At 37.7% G+C, this 18,251-nt stretch overlaps 2 protein-coding genes across 2 annotated transcripts; both read right to left on the bottom strand.

The window, feature by feature from the left end:
- Positions 1-337: 337 nt before the first annotated feature.
- On the bottom strand, positions 338-1,904 carry LOC103993172 (peroxidase 5). The gene is made up of 4 exons (XM_009413138.3): positions 1,640-1,904; positions 1,341-1,535; positions 994-1,156; positions 338-904 (listed from the first exon to the last, which is right to left on the bottom strand). Exons 1-4 carry the CDS (start codon positions 1,853-1,855, stop codon positions 504-506), a joined length of 975 nt encoding a protein of 324 aa, XP_009411413.2. The 5' UTR covers positions 1,856-1,904; the 3' UTR covers positions 338-503.
- Positions 1,905-3,967: 2,063 nt separating this feature from the next.
- On the bottom strand, positions 3,968-5,518 carry LOC135619104 (peroxidase 5-like). Its single transcript, XM_065120753.1, has 4 exons — positions 5,191-5,518; positions 4,908-5,096; positions 4,632-4,794; positions 3,968-4,547 (listed from the first exon to the last, which is right to left on the bottom strand). The coding sequence occupies exons 1-4, from the start codon at positions 5,404-5,406 to the stop codon at positions 4,165-4,167; spliced, it is 951 nt and encodes a 316-aa protein (XP_064976825.1). The 5' UTR covers positions 5,407-5,518; the 3' UTR covers positions 3,968-4,164.
- Positions 5,519-18,251: the final 12,733 nt, after the last annotated feature.

The following is an 18,251-nucleotide window of genomic DNA, read 5'->3' as shown; positions in this document are numbered from 1 at the left end:
TGTGTCGAATTCTTATTCGACATATTTGTTCTAATTCGAGTTAATTAAAAGTAAATCATTCCCACTGAGTTATCCCAATAGGTTCTACTCAAGACTCCAAGTGGTGATACCTCAATCGGGGCGGCGAATCGGATGCAATTGGTCAACTCGTGTAGGATTAATAGAATTGGAATAGAGAATCTATCAAATCTACGGATGAAGACCTGCGGTAAATAAGGTTCCAGTTTGTGGAACCTCAGTCAAAGCCAGAGACTTAGTGCAGCCAATACTGTAATAGAGTACGAGTCCCATTTAATTTGCTCGATTTGCGAGACTGACAGAACATAAATGAACTTAATTTCTCAAACACGTCATTCACACTAATTCTTATTCATCGATGAAACACACACCAAACAATAAATGAAATCTCTTAATGCCCCATTGGTGATCTAACCTCAGGGATATAAGAGATTAAGAAAAATGAGATCCAATAGAACGGCATATGTTCCGGTGATCCGCGCTCATCAGTTGACTACTCTGCAGTTGGTACGTATCTCGCCTTGTTCACCGGTGAGGACGCCGATGCTCCCCATCTTCACCATGGCAGCTGCAAACTTCTTCTTGAAGAGCGCAGGCTTTTTGGCAAACCGCTTCACCAACGTCGCGGTACCGTGCTTGGACATGAGGGTCTGGTCCGATGTGAAGAGTCCGCGGTGCGCTAGGAGGTTCTTGTAGTAGCTGCTGTCGAACGTGAGGGGGCTTGGCGGATCCATGTCCACCTCGTTATCGCTCCCAGTTGGGCACTCGCCCCTCAGTTGGGCAGCATAGTTCGGGTCCAAGCTCGGGTCGGCCTTCACCGTCTGGCTGAAGTTGTAGAGCCTGTCGGAGAAGGCAGAACAGTGCGCGATGCCGATGGTGTGTGCTCCTGTGTACCAAAACGACACCGCAGTCGTCGTTACTCAGTGCCATGCACGAGGAGTTGATACCCTAATTACCATTCCAATCTTCACATACCTGAGAGAGCGACCATGTCGTCACGGCTCAACCCTTTCGAGACGAACAACTTCGTGAGATTACCAAGTTTAAATGTTGGAGGAGGGAGATCGAGCGTGTCATTTGATCGGGAGATCCTTCCATCTCTTCTGCCGGCAGGGACTGGGTAGTGAACTCCTCCGTACTGCACAACGCCGGTTCGATTCCGAGTTAGAAAGAGTTCTACATCGTAAACTGGAGTCCATAAACTGTAAATCGATCGCTTCCAAGTCACTGCTACTGATTTTTCTCATGGTGTAGAAGACCAAGTTAAGCTAATGACCACTATGCTCTGGTAATCATGCGAGTGTGGAGTCAAAGAACGTTACATGTGCAACACTGTCTCGGGCGAGGAATGCAAGAATGTCTGCGCATGAGACCGTTCCTTTGCATTCAGCCTCCAACCTCTCCTTGACCTTGTCGATGACTTCAAACCCTTCATCTTCAACGGTTTCGTTGGGTTTCCCATCCTTCTCAGCGGCATTGTCCTTGGTCGAGTCAATGAGAAGTGAGCCATCGCAACCCTGACACGATCCATCCCGAACACAACGTCAATCTCATTTACTCTTCAGCACGTCCTGAGAAGGTCAGGTAAACAAGTAAGATAAGGTGTCAAAGAGGAACTAACCCTCACGAAACAGTCATGGAAGTGCATCCTGAGAAGGTCAGAGCCAATGCCCTTGTCTTCCTGCAGAGCCTTATCAAGCTCCTCCTTCACGATCTCCTCCGCTTTAGGACAGCTGTAGGAGTAGAAGCCAACTTTGAGATAGGCTTCTGTCCCCATTGCGCTGAGGCACAAGACCGCAATGATGGCTAGCGACATCTCTCCTCTTCCCAAAGCCATATTCCTCTAAATCTTAGTGGGCTCGGCTATGTGGTGTTGTGGTGCAATAAGAGTCTTCTCCCTCTTTATAGAGCAAAGACGCGCCAAATAATGCCCATTATCAGTGGTAGCCCCATGTGAAGCTGGAAGCTGTCACCAAACCATTACCCCTCTCCAAAAACTAAGACTACACCGAGCAGATACGTGAACGAATCACTGCCTTACAGCTCCTCAACACAACGTGGGGCCCCGTCTGGCGACCGGTGACATGAGTGCTTAGCTCGAATGCTGTCCCGCCATTAGCTAATCATGTGCGAGTTTGTCATGCAGCTTCGGCTGCTACTGAAATAAGTCAGAGCTTCTGTCGTGGTAAATGTTACAAATTGAAACATATTCATGTGCACTGTCAGGATGCGAAACAATATGCATTAAGAATCTCCAAAAATCACAGGGGTCGGCTAACTAATGCATATTTTAGCTAGCATTATAGAGTGTGGATGTGGCTAGAGACATGGACGGTTCACCAAGAACATGTGGCCAAAAATGCATATTTTAGAGATAAAATGGTGGATGATCCAGTTGAAAGAACAAGGAATTGATTTGGCTGCTTGCTTCCATGTGAGTGGTCATCGAATTACGCGACCGATGAATTAAGAGTGAGAGATGAGTCGTTCTTTATTCGCATTTTGTGTTGGAGATGAAGAAAATTTTGTGCATTAATGCGGGAGACAGATGGATTTGGGCTGTCCGGCCAACCATCACCCGATACTCTGATGGTCTCTGCCTCCATGCATTTGCTGTTCGATGTGATCCAGGTTTCAGTGGTTACACCAAGTTGAATCCTGCAAATAACCAATCTGATAAGGATCGCATCGGCTTTATGGCGTTCCTGTTAAGTTCCATATCACAGCGTGGCAACAGTCAAAGAAGGAAAGACACTTTGTCGGCGACTCTGTACAATAAGCATGCTTGGACCGGAATTCTTGACCTAATTTGGGCCCACACATTATATATAATTTGGACACCTTCCACTGTGACATTACATTTACTTTAGAGCAGCTGTTCTTGGGTGTAGTCTATTAGAGATTAGTAGAGGCCTTCCTGTTAAGAAATCTACACACTATAGAGATCGATTGATGAGCCAATGCTGCTTTACAGCGACAGGATTGTCAAGACAATCCTATTGTCGGTGGTATAATTTGTTCTGAGAAAAAGGTCTGATAATATATGAAACCTTCGTCCCTCTTTCATGTTTCAATTTAATGTGGTTGTTGGTTGGTCGCTGTGCTTGTGAATCTTGGATTAGGACACGATGCCTGCTCTCAAGTCTTATCCATCTGTTATTGGGATTATTTTAATCTCCTCACCATGTGGGTTGAAAGAAACACAGGGCTCCACCCGTGGGAGACTGCATCGATCGACTCATGAAGTGGTTGCTAATTTCATCTTGCAACGGGTTTGATTCAACGTCATCGCTGGAACCCATCATAGCGGTTTGTACCCACAACTCGTGGGATCCAATTCGCAATATCCGTTACTGTTAACGGAGCAACTACGAACGAATAACGGGTATGGACTTCGTTTAGGATCCACATACCCAATATAATAATCAAGCAGTAACAGCTCCAGATGGGGCTCCCTGCATTATTGGTCATGTGACCAAATGCATCGGACGTCACAGAAATAACAGTTGTGCTGAAAATTGTTGTCTTCCAAGAAAATGATGGGGATGGTAACATTTAATCGATTCCCGTAACAACAGTAATAAAAAAAAGTCAAATTAGCGTTGCAATAAGCGACCGATTTGGGTTGGACACGAGACCGCTTCACATCACACGATGAGGACCGACAACTTCCAACTTGCATTTGCTCGTCTGTGGCTGATACCACGTATTGCAATTGTCGAATTGCACGGTAGTTTCAACTTCTCCATCGGCGGCTTCTACATCAATGATTGCATTGCATTATCATCGACCGTAGCAGGAGATCCAATTCTACATCAATGATTGAAGATATAAGACCATAGCCAGTGGTGTGGCTTTTGCTTTGCACTAAAATATAATAAAAGTTCAACACCATAAAGAAAAAGGAGAAAGAAATCTCAGCTCATTTCACCGACACGCACAGATGAGATGATTCCCAAAACATGTCTTTGACACCCTCATTATTCATCAAAGATAGACATATTTCAAGATGGGAGGAGAAGAAGAAGAAGAAGAAGAATCACATGAAACAATACAGGCAATCTCCAACAAATAAAATATACATATATAAGATGATGAAGTACTCCACCGAAAGGGATCTGTCTCGTTTGTCAATGGCAGTCATCATCAGTTGATCTTCCTGCAATTGGCGCGAACCTCGCCCTCGCTCCCGGTGAGGATTCCGATCTCGCCCATCTTCACTATGGCAGCCGCGAACTTCCGCTGGAAGCGCTTGTAGTTGCTCGCGAGCCGCTTCACCTGCGTCGTCGTGCCCTGCGTGGAAAGGAGGGTCTGGTCCGAGATGAACAGCCCTCGGTTCTTCAGGAGGCTCCTGTAGTAATGGTTGTCGAACCTTTGAGGGCTTTTCGGGTCCATCGACACCGTGTTGTTGCTGCCCGGAGGGCACTGCTTCCGCAGCGCCTTTGCGTACTTCTGATCCAGCGTCTCGTCTGTGTCGTACAGCCTGTCGGTGAAGGCGTCACAGTGCGCGATGCCGACCGTGTGCGCTCCTGCACGCGCGTGGAAGCTATCTCAGATCTCTCTGCGTGCGCATTTGATTATGTAGTGAGTCGCGGGAGCTTCTTAATTATTACCTGAAAGAGTGATCATGTCATTTTGGCTCAACCCCTTGGAGATGAACAACTTTGTGAGCTCAGTGAGGTCAAGGGCCGGCGAAGGGAGAATGCTCGTGTCGCCTTCCTTGGATACCGTTCCATCTTTTCTGCCTGCAGGGACTCTGTAGTGAATTCCTCCGTACTGTCCAGTACCACCAGTTCAATCCCAAGTTAAATGACTACATCGAGAAGCTAATGCCGATATCAATCGCATGAATCGGCAGCAGGGGAATACAGAGCATCAATGAAGCTCACATGTACGACGCTGTCTCTGGCGGCGAATGCCAGAAGGTCTGCGCACGAGACGACTCCTTTGCAGGCGGCCTCCAACTTTTCCTTGATAGCGTCGATAATCTCAAATCCTTCGAGGGTTAGATTGATTTTTGCATCCTTCTCGGCGGTGTTGTGCTCCGTCGAATCGATAAGAACCGAGCCATCGCAACCCTGGTGTGGTGTGCACGGCCATTCATCCAATCCCAACACAAACGAATCCGTGTATGCAAGCAATAATACATCAAGGTGTCGAGAAGGAACTCACCCTCACGAAGCAGTCGTGGAAGTGCATCCGGAGAAGGTCAGCACCGACGCCAGGGTCATCTATCAGAGCCTTCTCGACCTCCTCCTTAACAATGAGCTCAGCTGCTGGGCAGCCATAGGAGTAGTATCCAACCTTGAGCTGGGCGTCCGCCCCGAGTGCGCTCAGGCACAAGGCCACGACGAGGGCCACCAGCATCGCTCCTCTTCCCCACGCCATGTCTCCCCAATTCGCTCCGCCCCGTGCTATGCAGCAACAATGCCTCCCATTGTCATCTCATAAATAGCAATAAGAGAGGTCATGATTTATCCCAGCAGCTGCTTTTCCTATTAACCCCGTTGCAGTAGCAACGTCTATGCCTTGCAACTTGCAAGGCTGGAAACGATGCCCCCCCGACGTCGTACCCGACGTATGATACGGTCCCGAAACTATACTGCAAAGTGAAAGGTGAATGAATCATTGTACGTTCTGCATAGATAAAAAGCCATTGTTTTCTTTTAAGAGAGAGAAAGGAGAGAGGAATTACTGAATGATCACAAGCACACAGAAAAAGGACACATCACTGCCTGACAAATTCGACTGATCATATCATTGACGCGGGCATGAATTTTCTTCTTCTTTTTTATGCCACCCCCACCACCGTTTGCTGGCAGTAGGATCGCAGAGTGATGGCCCAATGACCAGTGGTCCTTCGGCCGTGAGAGAGTAGATGAGATAGCGTGATTGTCCACCACCAAGGCATGTGTTACACAGGCACAGGAACCTGAAGTGGAACCTACGCCATAGCAAGCCAAGGGGACGAACCTAATAGTGTAAGTACAACAGGTACTCCGCCAGCGATCATCGAGATGGAAGAGAGAGGAAATGAACTCGACCACAGAGGCAGATGGGTACACTGGGAAGACACGATTTCCTCGAGATAAATGAGCTGTCGTCCTCCAAGATGGAGACGGGTTACCTAAATCCACTGCACGAAACTTGCTCATCTTGTTTGGGGGTGATGCGAGCCATACGCTAAACCACATTCTATCTTATACACATGGGCTTCAGTGACCGCAGATACGGAAAGTGGCACCGCAGACGTCCTATCACATGATAAGAAGCATTCTTACTAGCCTGTAAATGATGTCCCTGTCGTGATGGTATCAGATTGGATCCTTTTAAGATCCAAATCTGAACTAATAAGTTTCTGGATTATATTAGGTTCAGTCGATTGTTACATTTGTATGGATTCAGTCCAATATTATATAAGTGATACATCTTATATTCGAGTATATCTATGAATATTATATAAGCCATTTGATGAAACAAAAATTAAATAATATATAGTATAATATTAATTATATAAATTAATGATATATATGCAAAAAATTTAGATCAAATTTTGTTAATAATATTCATAAATGTATTGGCTTCTTTTTTAATAGTAATTTTTTGGTATCACTGTTTACTCTTTGTTTTATCCAATGGTTAATTGATAATTACGTAATATTCTTGCACGTGAGATAAGTTCATAAGTACATTAGGTGTCCTACTCACAGCCTATGTTTTTCGATTTTATGGTCACATAATTGAATTTTCTTTTATCAATTTAGTTTAGAAAAAAATCCAAAAACGACAACCTCGTCAGAATAGACTGTGCTAATCAGTGATTGAATGGTTAAGCCTTTGTATTATATTATCGGAAACAGATCGAGGATTTAGATTTGAGTGGCAACACTTGCCTAATTAGTACACAGGATTCATGCAACCTTTCTATTATATTATCGGAAACTGATGGTGACTTGGCCAATCAAGAGAAATGCACATTCACGATGACCGGTTTTTAAAGTCTTTTGGATCTTTTCAGTCCATTTGGGTTTTTTTATTTTTAATGTGACCAATATAATTCAATCCAGCGCCAATGGGCTCCACATCAATCTGAAAATAATCAAACTTTATTATTTACAAGTAAAAAAACAAGATCAAAACTATTACATATTGTTATGGAAAAATATTGTTTATGTCATCCAGATTCGCGCAGGAATATCTGAGATATTTCTAAGGTAAAAACATCGTTCTTCCAAAATGAAATTATTGTGCTCCTAAGGTAAAAATATTATGCTCCCGATATGTTACCTGCATGCATGAAGACCTAGGTTAGAAGGGGTTTCTTGATCTGATTTCTCTGACACTCAAGTTAATAATATAAGGTCCTAAAATGCAGATTCAAGTAATTAAGGAGTGAGTTCCTTCCTTATTTTTCTATTTAGAATGTTGATAGGATATATTTTGGCACAACTTGCATGGCAATGGGCAGTAGCCTTCTTATGCTAATGTAGCGTATGCGCGCTAACAAAGTACCTCAGAATTGAGGGCAATAGAAGTTGTACCCATGTACCTTGGATCTATGTGAGGCAACGCTACCCTACCTCAAGCCATCCACGATGATGCAAGACGATGCCGCATGGTGCGGAGCTATGTAGGTCCACCAGTGTCACGCGAAAAGCATGGGTCGGCCTCCCAAGGTATCGTAGATCATTAACGAGCCTCATACAGTCAACCCTCCAACAAATAAGTATAAAAGCTAATCCTCTCCCCATAATAAAGGAGCACACTTCAAATACCTATATACCACCTTGAGCTGACTTAAACTTCAAAGGGATCAAGTCGGGAATCCCCCTCCCAACGTTAACTTTTTTTCTTAGTAGGAAGGAACAGTAATCGAAGGCTCGTCTCGAGCTGACCGATGAGGTGCTCCCCAACCTGACTTAGTTCCCCCACCACATCACTAGATCCTCGTGTAGGTAACCTTGCATCTTCGAGGCTAAACCTAGTCGTACCGATTCTTTTGCCATGATGTTAAGTTTCTCAATAGATATGTTTTTATATTTTTGAAGGAGCAGAAGTAAGTTTATAATGACTTTCTTTTATCATAAAAAAGGAAAAAAAGGATTTAGGAGGACGAGACAAAAGAAAGTTTATAATTGTCATCTTTGTTATAGATAACGAAGTTTGTATTTCTATGTTTAAGGCCGACCAGGATAATTTAGATCTTGTGTGGGAATTGCATGTCAACTAACGATAGATTTCCTATCACATACTAAATCAGCTTTACAAAAGTTGATAACATGTGCAAAATATAAATAAAATTAATTCTATAAATGAGGATAAAACTTTAGAAAATAATTCATCCAAAACAAGTTTTAGAGTTATCTTAAATTATTTTAGCATTGCTTTTTACGAGTCCCCTATTTTAATGGCTTTTTAAGGAGAGTCCACGTTTGAGGTCGTGATTGATAAAATATGCACTGATAGATGATTGAGTGTCTTATTTAGTAGATTCCTAGATAAAAGACAGCAAGATGTTCATTCGGCACAAGAAAACAATGCATAGTGTGTTCCACACACCTACTTTGATCCATAAAAGTTCCCCCAATACATCTCACTTTTTCGTTTGTTTTGTTGGGAAGCAATTCGCTTTTGTGAGACCACTCCAAGTGAGTAAAGAAGATAAGGCTCAAACTCCGGTGGTTACTATGTTTAGGTCAAGATAAGAATGATTACTCGTTTCTTTTTTTTTGTCGATGGGATGATGAGTAGGAACGATTAATCTCTTCACAAAGCAGATTAAGCAACCCTCGGGACTAATTAACAATTAGGAATAAGAAATCCCCAAAGCGAAAAGGCTGCCGGAATTTTATTTATTATATATGAAAATCCTTTGCTATTTGAAAATGTGTTACTTTGTCAAATAAATATCATTAAAGTTATATTTTATTCACATGACAGACTCTTAAATTTTGTAATATTATGATCAATATAAATGTAAATCATCATTGGTTTCATTATACCACAGTCATCATTAGTATTGTAGCACCAACACATCATCATTATGATTAGTAGTATCATCTGGCTATCATATTATCATCATCATCATTATCATTATCGCTCGTCATTTTATTACTATCAATACAACAAATTTCATCATTAATTGCTTCAATTCAAATCAGTAATTATATTATCATGACACCATATCATTGTAACATCACTATCCAAGGTATCATCAGTAGTATTTCAAGCTAATCAAAATTGGAGCCTAGTTAACTAAATCGATCATGCCAAGATTCATTGGAGAGGGGAATATTTCTTGATTCAAGAATATGTTTTTATTATTCTTACACAAGACCTCAAACTTATTTTAGCATCGGAGGAGTGATCTCATCGAGCGCACTCCCGATATTAATTTCATGACATCCTTAAGGAAGCGGATTAGGTTTTCTCGACTTTTTCGTAACAAACACCTTCATTTATCATCATTATCACTATTACCGGTACAAAATATGAATTAATAAAGAAAATAGAGACAATAAAGTTGAATAGTATTTTATTAGCACTACAATAACAAGACATTGCATTAGAACGTAGGAAGCATTCTTTTGTAGGCCATATAGATTTCTACCAAACAATCCAAAGAAGGAAGAGGCATAAGTTGGGACCAATTCAATTCTTAGACGGCACCTTTAATTTACCTAAACTTCAAAACATAGTTGCGTTGGTTGCGCCACCATAGCAGGAGAGAGAACATGCATGCCTATCTAACTTCACTAATATCAATCCGGTCCACCTGTGTCCCATCTAAGAAACAAAGTTAGTCTTTTAAGATCTCCCTATAGCGTTCTCAACAAGGAGTAAGAATCTTTCTTTCTCTTTATACATACGTTATCATTAGATCCTGATAAGGCACATTTCGTAGGATTTAGAGTTAATTCTTATCGTTTGCAGATTAGTCGTTTGTCACTCACTCTTATTGGTAGTATGAGTTTGAAGAGAATTTTGATATGCTGTGTGTGTGTCTCTCTCTCTTTCTTTCTCGGAACTACGTGAAAGCTGGGAATTTTCTTTTGGAATCTTTTAGGCAATTGTGCGTAGATTCAATGATTATATCCCAATCGAGAAGTCACATCGAGACATGAATGATGTGGTTGGAGTCCCATCAACGAGATGAGCAATACTGATATCATTTATCATGACACACATTAAGTTCTTATAGACTAAGTTAACTCTCCTCCTACCCGAATGCTTTAAATGATCGGTTTGAGTGAAGCAACGGAGAATTCGTGATTAGTGTGCTGTGTCCCAAAGTTGAACGGGTCAAATTTCCAAGACAACGACGGATGAGCGCGTTAGAGAGAGAAAACGTAGGACAGGTAAGTCTCGTGAAGAAGCATGTTGGTAGGAAAGCTCATCGTTCCCCTTCATGCCCATGTGACATGTTCAGTCGTCTTGTTCCCTACTTTAGAAGACGTCAGACTCTTCTTCAACTTTATAGCCATTTCCTCCCACTGTGTGAGGAAGACGAAAGGTGGTGATGGTGTAATATCGACTCGAGGAATGATTTCTGGAAACGCGTTTTAAATCTCGATGGCTTCATATTTGTTTCTCTTTCGAGGTGTGTGGGACACTACTCCTCGGCTCGATCAGGATTACAGACAAAAAGATCACTCCGTCCACCGTACTGTTATGTTGTTGACTGTAATCGTTCTATTGATGAATCATCGTCACGAAAGCATTTGGTGTTGACGTCTCCGGATCTCGATTCGTTCTCCCAAGCCACAAGCTTCTCGAGATCAGTCATCAAGTAGGATGGTTTCGTGTTTGGAAAATGTCACTACGAACGCACTAATTGTGGCCTTTCGTCAACTTTTTCTTTGCTCCTCCTTCCTTCGCTCTTGAGCAACACCGTGGGAGAAGATCCACCAAATCAGGCGCGGACTGCATCGCGTGGTGGCCACACCATGATGATCTTTCATTAAGAGGCCAAGCAAAAGTTGACTTGGTGCTCACCATGCGACGGTCGTGGATCGATTAGATATTGGCAGATAACATACCGCACATGTCTCCGAAGCGGTGGAATGATTGGTTCTTAGTTTGTTGAGACAGTCTTTAATATGTGATGCAATCAAGCGAGTGTAAACATTAAAAATATATATTATATTATTATTATGTAAAAAACTTTAATATCAAAATTATTAAGATCAAATAACAATTGATTATATTTATGATGAATATCTCTTGATGTCATTTAGAAAAATCTTTATATGATATGCAACGAGACCACCCTTGGATCCAAAAATCATATCGATCTCAAAGAAGAACTAGACTTGTCTTCTTTTCTCTTTCAATCCTTTATAGTATCATTATGATCGATGGATTAGTAATAAGAATAAATAAAAAATATCTATAATCTCTATCCACATCTTCATATTAAGTTAACCAAGAGTAGAAGGTCTAGGATAAATAATTAAGAGAATTCATCTTATCTCCTAAAGAATCTAGTTATTATTGGACTTACTTTTTATTGGCTGATAGCTATCATCAGAATATAATCAGATCTACAATATATCTTATCTAATTAGATAGTACCACATAATCCAATATTTTCCTACTTCACCCATTAATTGATTAGATATAAAATAAATTTAAGATTAAAATAAATATAATAAAATTTATTTAAAAATAATTTTACCTAATTGGATTTTTTTTAAAATATTTTATATATTGTCATTAATTTTAAAATAAGTTAATAAATCCAATAAGCATAATAATACCATATTAAATTCAACTACTAATGTGAGTCATAGTTGTATATTAGTAATATCATACTCCATTCTTTATAACACAATACTATTAGCTTTTCCTAATGTAGTATATAATGATATCTATAATTTATTTTATCAAGACAATCTTATTATTACATCTAACTATAATATTCATAAACATAAATGTAAACAAAATAGAAAAATAAATAACTTTAATTAAGTAAGAAAAATATTAATAACAGTATCCACCTAAGAACATATTTTTTTAATATTTTAGACTATAAAATTTTAATAAATAAATCAGCAATTATTAAGATGGTGCTTAGGTTCTCAATTAACACTTGTTGTTTTTGGATTCTTTCTCTAACCACCAAATACTTTATCTTAATGTACTTAAAACCATTAGAATACTTATCATTCTTAGAGAAGAAAACTAATATAATGATATTACAAAATATTTTTAGGCTTGACATTTGAGTCGACCACATCAAGTCCGAAGATGAAATTCCATAGTCATAAAGCTTGATTTGTGGCCTCAAAGCATATCTCAAATTTCGCTTCAATTGTTGATGAAACAACAAGTGATTGCTTTATATTTTTTTAAGAAATTACCCCAATTAACATGAATATAAATCCTAAAATGAACTTCTCGAGGTAATTTGTAAAATCAACATTTGAGTATTCTATCACCTCAAGTTGATCTGATCTTCTATATATGAGCATGTAATATTTCTTCCCCTATAGATATACAATTATATTATTTGTAGTTTTTCAATGTTTCATTCTTGGGTATCTACCTAATATTGTAACTGCAAAACTGATATTTGGTCTTATACAGATTTAAGCATATAATAGACTTTCAACTACGTAAGCATAAGGAATATCTTTTATTTGATTTCTTTCTAAATCATTTTTTGGACACCGGCTTTGATTAAATTTTTTACCTCTAGTAATAGGTGTATCATTATCTGAACAAAGCTGCATATTAAATCTCTCTAAGACTCTATTAATAATTTTTTTTGAAACATTTCTAATAATATTTGAGATCTATACCTAAATATCTCAATACTAATAATATAGATTGTCTCATTCATATCAATCATCTTAAAATTCTTAGTGGGAAATATCTTGGTTTTATATAATAAATAATATTACTATTAGCAAATAAAATATCATTAATATATAAGATCAATATAATAAATTTGCTCCCAACGTGATGCGTAACTTTCCCCTATGCATCTCTTACTGTCACCTATAGTGGCGATAGTACTTATCGCCTATGCAATGTTGTGCCACTATGTACACACATCGCTCGACATAATCGTTGGGGTGAAGCATCCAATGACATTATCGACGGCCAGCAAATGTCGTCATAGCGACATTACTGCAATCGTCATAACGGGCACACATAGCAACGTTGTTGTAGTTGTCGTAGTTGCCATCGGAGTGATGATGTGTAGCCACCACATCTGCTATAAGCAACGGTGCTGCTATAGCTACCCTAGGTACTTTCGTTACGTACGCAACTACTACCCATGGCTAGACAGGTGATCATCGAAGACTACGGCCCTCAACAATAATATCGTCGATAGTAAGCTATCAACCGTGGTCCATTAATCAAATACAATGAATGTCGCATCGCCCGTAAGGAGGCAATAAGACAGATTAAATAGAAAGGCAGATCAATAATATGCATGGATCATTCAAGCATTGTAAATCAAAACCAATAGATCTAAGGTATATTTGATTTTAAAAAACTTGGTTCTGATTCTAATTGTAAGCATAAAAAATTATAACATGCTACTGTTATATGAAAAACTTTAATGCTAGAATCATTAGAATCAAATAATAATAATCAGATTTATGAAGTGTAACTTTAAGAATCATCTAGAAAAATCTTTATCTAATCTACAGGGGCACTATCCTCGAATCCAAAAATTATAGTGATGTTGATCTACAAAGGGATATGAGTGAAGATATGTAATCTCTCAATGACCGGCTCACGTGACTATATGAGAGAATAATTGTAATCTCTCAATAATGTCACATATCTACGTCTTCACACTAAGTCTCCAAAAAATTCTTTTTATTTATAGACGAGACCAGATGATCTAAAACAAGTAATTAGTAGAGTCCCTCAAATCAAGATCATCTCCTAATAAAAACTATCATAATTAATTTTTTATATTGCTTGATAATTATCATCATAATCTATAAGATTTATATTATATCTTATCTAATTAAATAGGATCAAATAATCTAACAGTAAAATTTATATATGATTTACATGCAAATTTAGAATGATAAATTCAGACTAGTATATTATTGTACATCTATGTTCGAATTGTATGTGAATGTTTAAGTACGTTATTTGATATAATAAATTAAAATAATAAAAAAAATAGAAAGCTCCTCTTGTCTTTTCAACGTGCCAAAAGATGAGAGTGAGTCGGCGATGGAACCCATGGGTTGGCGGAAAGGGACGGCGTCATGTTCCGTCCAAGTCCCATCAGTTGAAGTCGACTTTCCAACGACCACAAGAAGGACGGGAAACCAATGGGAGCAAACTGCTCTCTACCAACCGAAACCAAATTGGCCGTCGGAGGCTTGTGGGGTGGCAGCGATGGATGGGCTTACTTTGATCGACGAAGCCGTCTTTTTCATGAGTGATCGAGAAGAGAAGCACAGGAAGAGCATCCAAAAAACACCTGCAGTTCACCTCATGTAAAAGAGTCTGTCGGCCGAGCTGTAATGTGACGACGGAGAGGTGGCCTGATTGCTTTTGATCGGAGAGGGTGCAGATGAGCTATCAGTCTCAGCTACTCCACCCCGAGTGGAATAGTAAATGGCTTTGGGAGAAGATTTGTGCCGTGCGTGGAAATGACCAGCCACCGAACGCCTCTCGCGATCAGAATGGATGCACACATAAAAAAGGACCAGCATTGGATTTCGATTTCATGTGTTAGATTATATATCGAATGCTTTCTTTAAAGGGTGATTTCCCTCATAATAAAAAAAATTAAAAATAAATAAAAATCCTCTTTTTTCATTTTGTTTTTCCACCAAAAAATTGTTCCGTATTTTGTGCCTCAATTCGTATAATACCCAAAATATCCCTCTCACCAACTCGAATGATATATATATTTTGTTCTGTTAGAATAGTTTACTAGTTTTAAATTGTTTTAGTATTTTCATTTGATTCACTTCTAATGTATTTATTGAGATGCTAAAAATACTACAAAATTATTAAAAAAAATATTATAAGTGACATCATATTATATCTCTTTTGCTATTATTGCACGATGTCATGTTTTTAAACTTATAGTTAATTTGGTTGAGGTTAGAAATCCATCTGAATCATTTATAATATTTTTAAATATATTTTGTAGTATTTTATTACGAATACCAAATTTATAGCATGTCAATTTTTTTATCCCTATTTGGACCATATTGTTTTTAAACTATTATACATATCCATTTAAATCTTAGTATGAAATATCAAAAATGATTTTTAGTGTGTTTTTGTTTCATTTGATTCACTCAGTGTTTTTGTTGAGGTATCGAAAATACTATAAAACTATCGAAAAACATTGTAAGTGATATCATATATTGTATCTTCCTAAAATTTGAAGTTTAAAATTAGTTTGGTTGAGGTTATGAGTTCATTTATATCATTTAACATATTTTCAAGTAGGCTTTATAATATTTTTATTATTATGATTAAAATATTATAATAACTCAAAAAATACTGTAATAGATCAAAACATTGCAACGTACAGAACAAATATCATTGGAGTTGGTGAGAGATATTTTGGACATTAATCAAAACAGAGATACCATTTGGAAAAAACTTAGAAACCTTTTCTACGGAAAAAGGAAAAAAAAAAGAAAGTCTTTTCAAGAAAATCATCATTTTCCCTTTTTTTTTCCAAAAACTTAAGTTTTTATAAATTATAATCATCCAATCATATATTTTATCTATCTCTTGTTTCTATTTCTAGTATATATTTAAAAATAAATATTTATGCATGTGGTAGGCTTACTTGTGAGAAAATGCTAAATTATATATTACGCATGTGCTAATTTTGTTTACTCGTAAATATTAATATGTTTCGTGGACACAAATTATATATTAGATCCCTTCCTAAAAACTTAATATTTCGAGAATTGCGATCACCCAAACATCATAGTTTACTATAGTATAATTTTGAGCCCTATCATAATTAATTAATTAATTAATTAATTAATTAATGCAAATTTACATTATTGATTATTTGTTTCATGTTATATTACTCGAGTTGGGATGGAAAATTATCGTCTCAAAACTCTTGCTGTTGATAATGTCTTATAGTCAGAAGTTAAATAGATTACATTCAATCACTATAGTCATTAATTTTGATCTATTTCATCGTGCATGAGCTTGGTATCGAAGAAAGGAAAGAGATGCCTCCTTTGTGCTCTGCATGCCGTCGGGGCAGTTAAACACATTGGTCGAGTAGAATTAGAAGTTCAAATAAGGGTCGTATTGTTTGTTTTATTGCATTCAGATTTCGATTTGATACTTGTTATCTCCAAGATCAATGATCTTAGTGAGATGTCGAAAATGACTCGACGTAGTTCGATCCTAAGCGAAATAAAGTCAATCACGTCTTAGATGTCGAATCGAAGCCAAAGTGTGCACTTAAGACGTATGTTGGGTTTTCCTAACTCCATTCTCTACGTAAACTTGCTATGCTACTTGACGACTTATGTCTAGCAAAACATCAAGAATGATTAGAGGAATACATTATATTAAGACATTTACTGATGTGATAGATTTGATGTAAAGAATTTTATCATTTCTTCTCACGTTAGTGTCCATACGTCGACTAGTGAAAGGATGATGTTGCACTCGTCAATATCGATTAATTATCCATATTTAAGTAGGATTCATATTTGAACCAACAAAATTTATTTTATTTATTAAAATAATAAATAACTTTCTATCCTTCCATCTACCCCCCTAGCTGAGTAGGGAGCAAATGTGAAATATATTACCAACTTAATGATAATATTTGTCAACTTAATGATAATATTTATCTTTTGGAACAAGTGAATTCCCACACTAATATATGAAATTTGAGAAATGTTCCACTATGATAAACCCTATCTATAGTTTAAACTAGTTGTTTACGTCGGATTACATGATCCTATCTAATTAGGTAAAACATATTATAAATATGATTAGATTTTTATTATGATTATTAATCAATTAAAAGTAAACCCAATTATGATTGGATTTTTTAAGAGATGACCTTGATGGAATATACTCTACGCACGTCTATAAATAGTTAAAATTTTCTAGAGACTAAAAGAATAATACATAAATGATATGCAGATAAAAGGATACATGAATATATTATTTATTGAAAAATTATATATCTTTTCTTATCTCTCCCGAGTCAAGTCACGTAAATCTCTCAATAAGAGATTATATATTTTTTTCTCATCTTTCTTTTGTTCCTAATCTAGTTCTTCTTGTAGATCAGTACCGTCGTTATAGATTTCGGATCTGATAACGATGTACTCACGCATCAGGAAAAAAAAAAAAAAACCTTTTGAATAATATCGATTTCAAAATTTGACATTAAAATTTATATATAAGAATAATTTTTGTACTAACGGTTGATGCCATAGAGTCGATTCGACTTTGTCTTTTTTCTTTTTTTGTTCCGAGGTCACGTCATTCAAATTGGATCATCTAAGCGGTTGGATGCTCCTGCAAGATCTTACCCTTAGTTAGCCTCTCAAGTCAGACGTCACTTGCAAAACAGTAACGTCGAAGACATGTCGACGAAACCACTCCTACGCTCAATGGATATGTGGCTCAAACGAAAGAGCTAACAGAGCTCTCAAGTACTAAGAGAAATATTGCTCGAACAATATTTTTCAGTCACCGCATGCTGACAAGACAGGTCATTCTGCCTGCATTCCGATAATGAAATGATACGACTCATTCAATATCTAAGCTACGTGGAGGACATCAATATAAAATAATAGTTAAAGAAATATTTTGAGAATGAGATAATATAAAATATTTTACTCGTAAAATATTCTTCTTGATAAACCTCTTTTAAAAGATTATCTTATCTTGGACACGAGAATCGATATAAATTATATTATATTTATTTTTATCGATTACTAAATTAAATATTGAAGGAAATATGTTGAATAACTCATCCGACAAGTCGATCGTGAAGAATGGGCTCGAATCCATCTCAGCCCTCAAATGGATATCTGAACCTCTCTTCCAACCATACCAGACATATTATACACATAAACCTTGAATCGAATAATGCTAATCGACATCACCTACACAATCATTATCTAGTTTTATTTGACGATTCCGAAATATAGCATTCCGATGTCCAAACTAAATTTATTCAGATCTTGTGTATGATCTCAAAACCCAATGTCTGAAGCATACCTCATGTTTGGCAATTC

Source organism: Musa acuminata, chromosome BXJ2-8 (genome assembly GCF_036884655.1).
Source record: "Musa acuminata AAA Group cultivar baxijiao chromosome BXJ2-8, Cavendish_Baxijiao_AAA, whole genome shotgun sequence".
Classification (NCBI taxonomy): domain Eukaryota; kingdom Viridiplantae; phylum Streptophyta; class Magnoliopsida; order Zingiberales; family Musaceae; genus Musa; species Musa acuminata.
This window is presented reverse-complemented; position numbering and strand designations above follow the sequence as displayed.

Excerpts from the sequence above, each read along its gene's own strand:
- LOC103993172 (XM_009413138.3), bottom strand. The coding sequence starts at position 1,855 with ATGGCTTTGGGAAGAGGAGAGATGTCGCTAGCCATCATTGCGGTCTTG. Across the intron at positions 1,536-1,639 it reads TCCATGACTGTTTCGTGAGG|GGTTGCGATGGCTCACTTCT; the intron begins GTTAGTTCCTCT and ends GGATCGTGTCAG. Across the intron at positions 905-993 it reads CGACATGGTCGCTCTCTCAG|GAGCACACACCATCGGCATC; the intron begins GTATGTGAAGAT and ends TTTGGTACACAG.
- LOC135619104 (XM_065120753.1), bottom strand. The coding sequence starts at position 5,406 with ATGGCGTGGGGAAGAGGAGCGATGCTGGTGGCCCTCGTCGTGGCCTTG. Across the intron at positions 4,795-4,907 it reads CCAGAGACAGCGTCGTACAT|TACGGAGGAATTCACTACAG; the intron begins GTGAGCTTCATT and ends GGTACTGGACAG. Across the intron at positions 4,548-4,631 it reads TGACATGATCACTCTTTCAG|GAGCGCACACGGTCGGCATC; the intron begins GTAATAATTAAG and ends ACGCGCGTGCAG.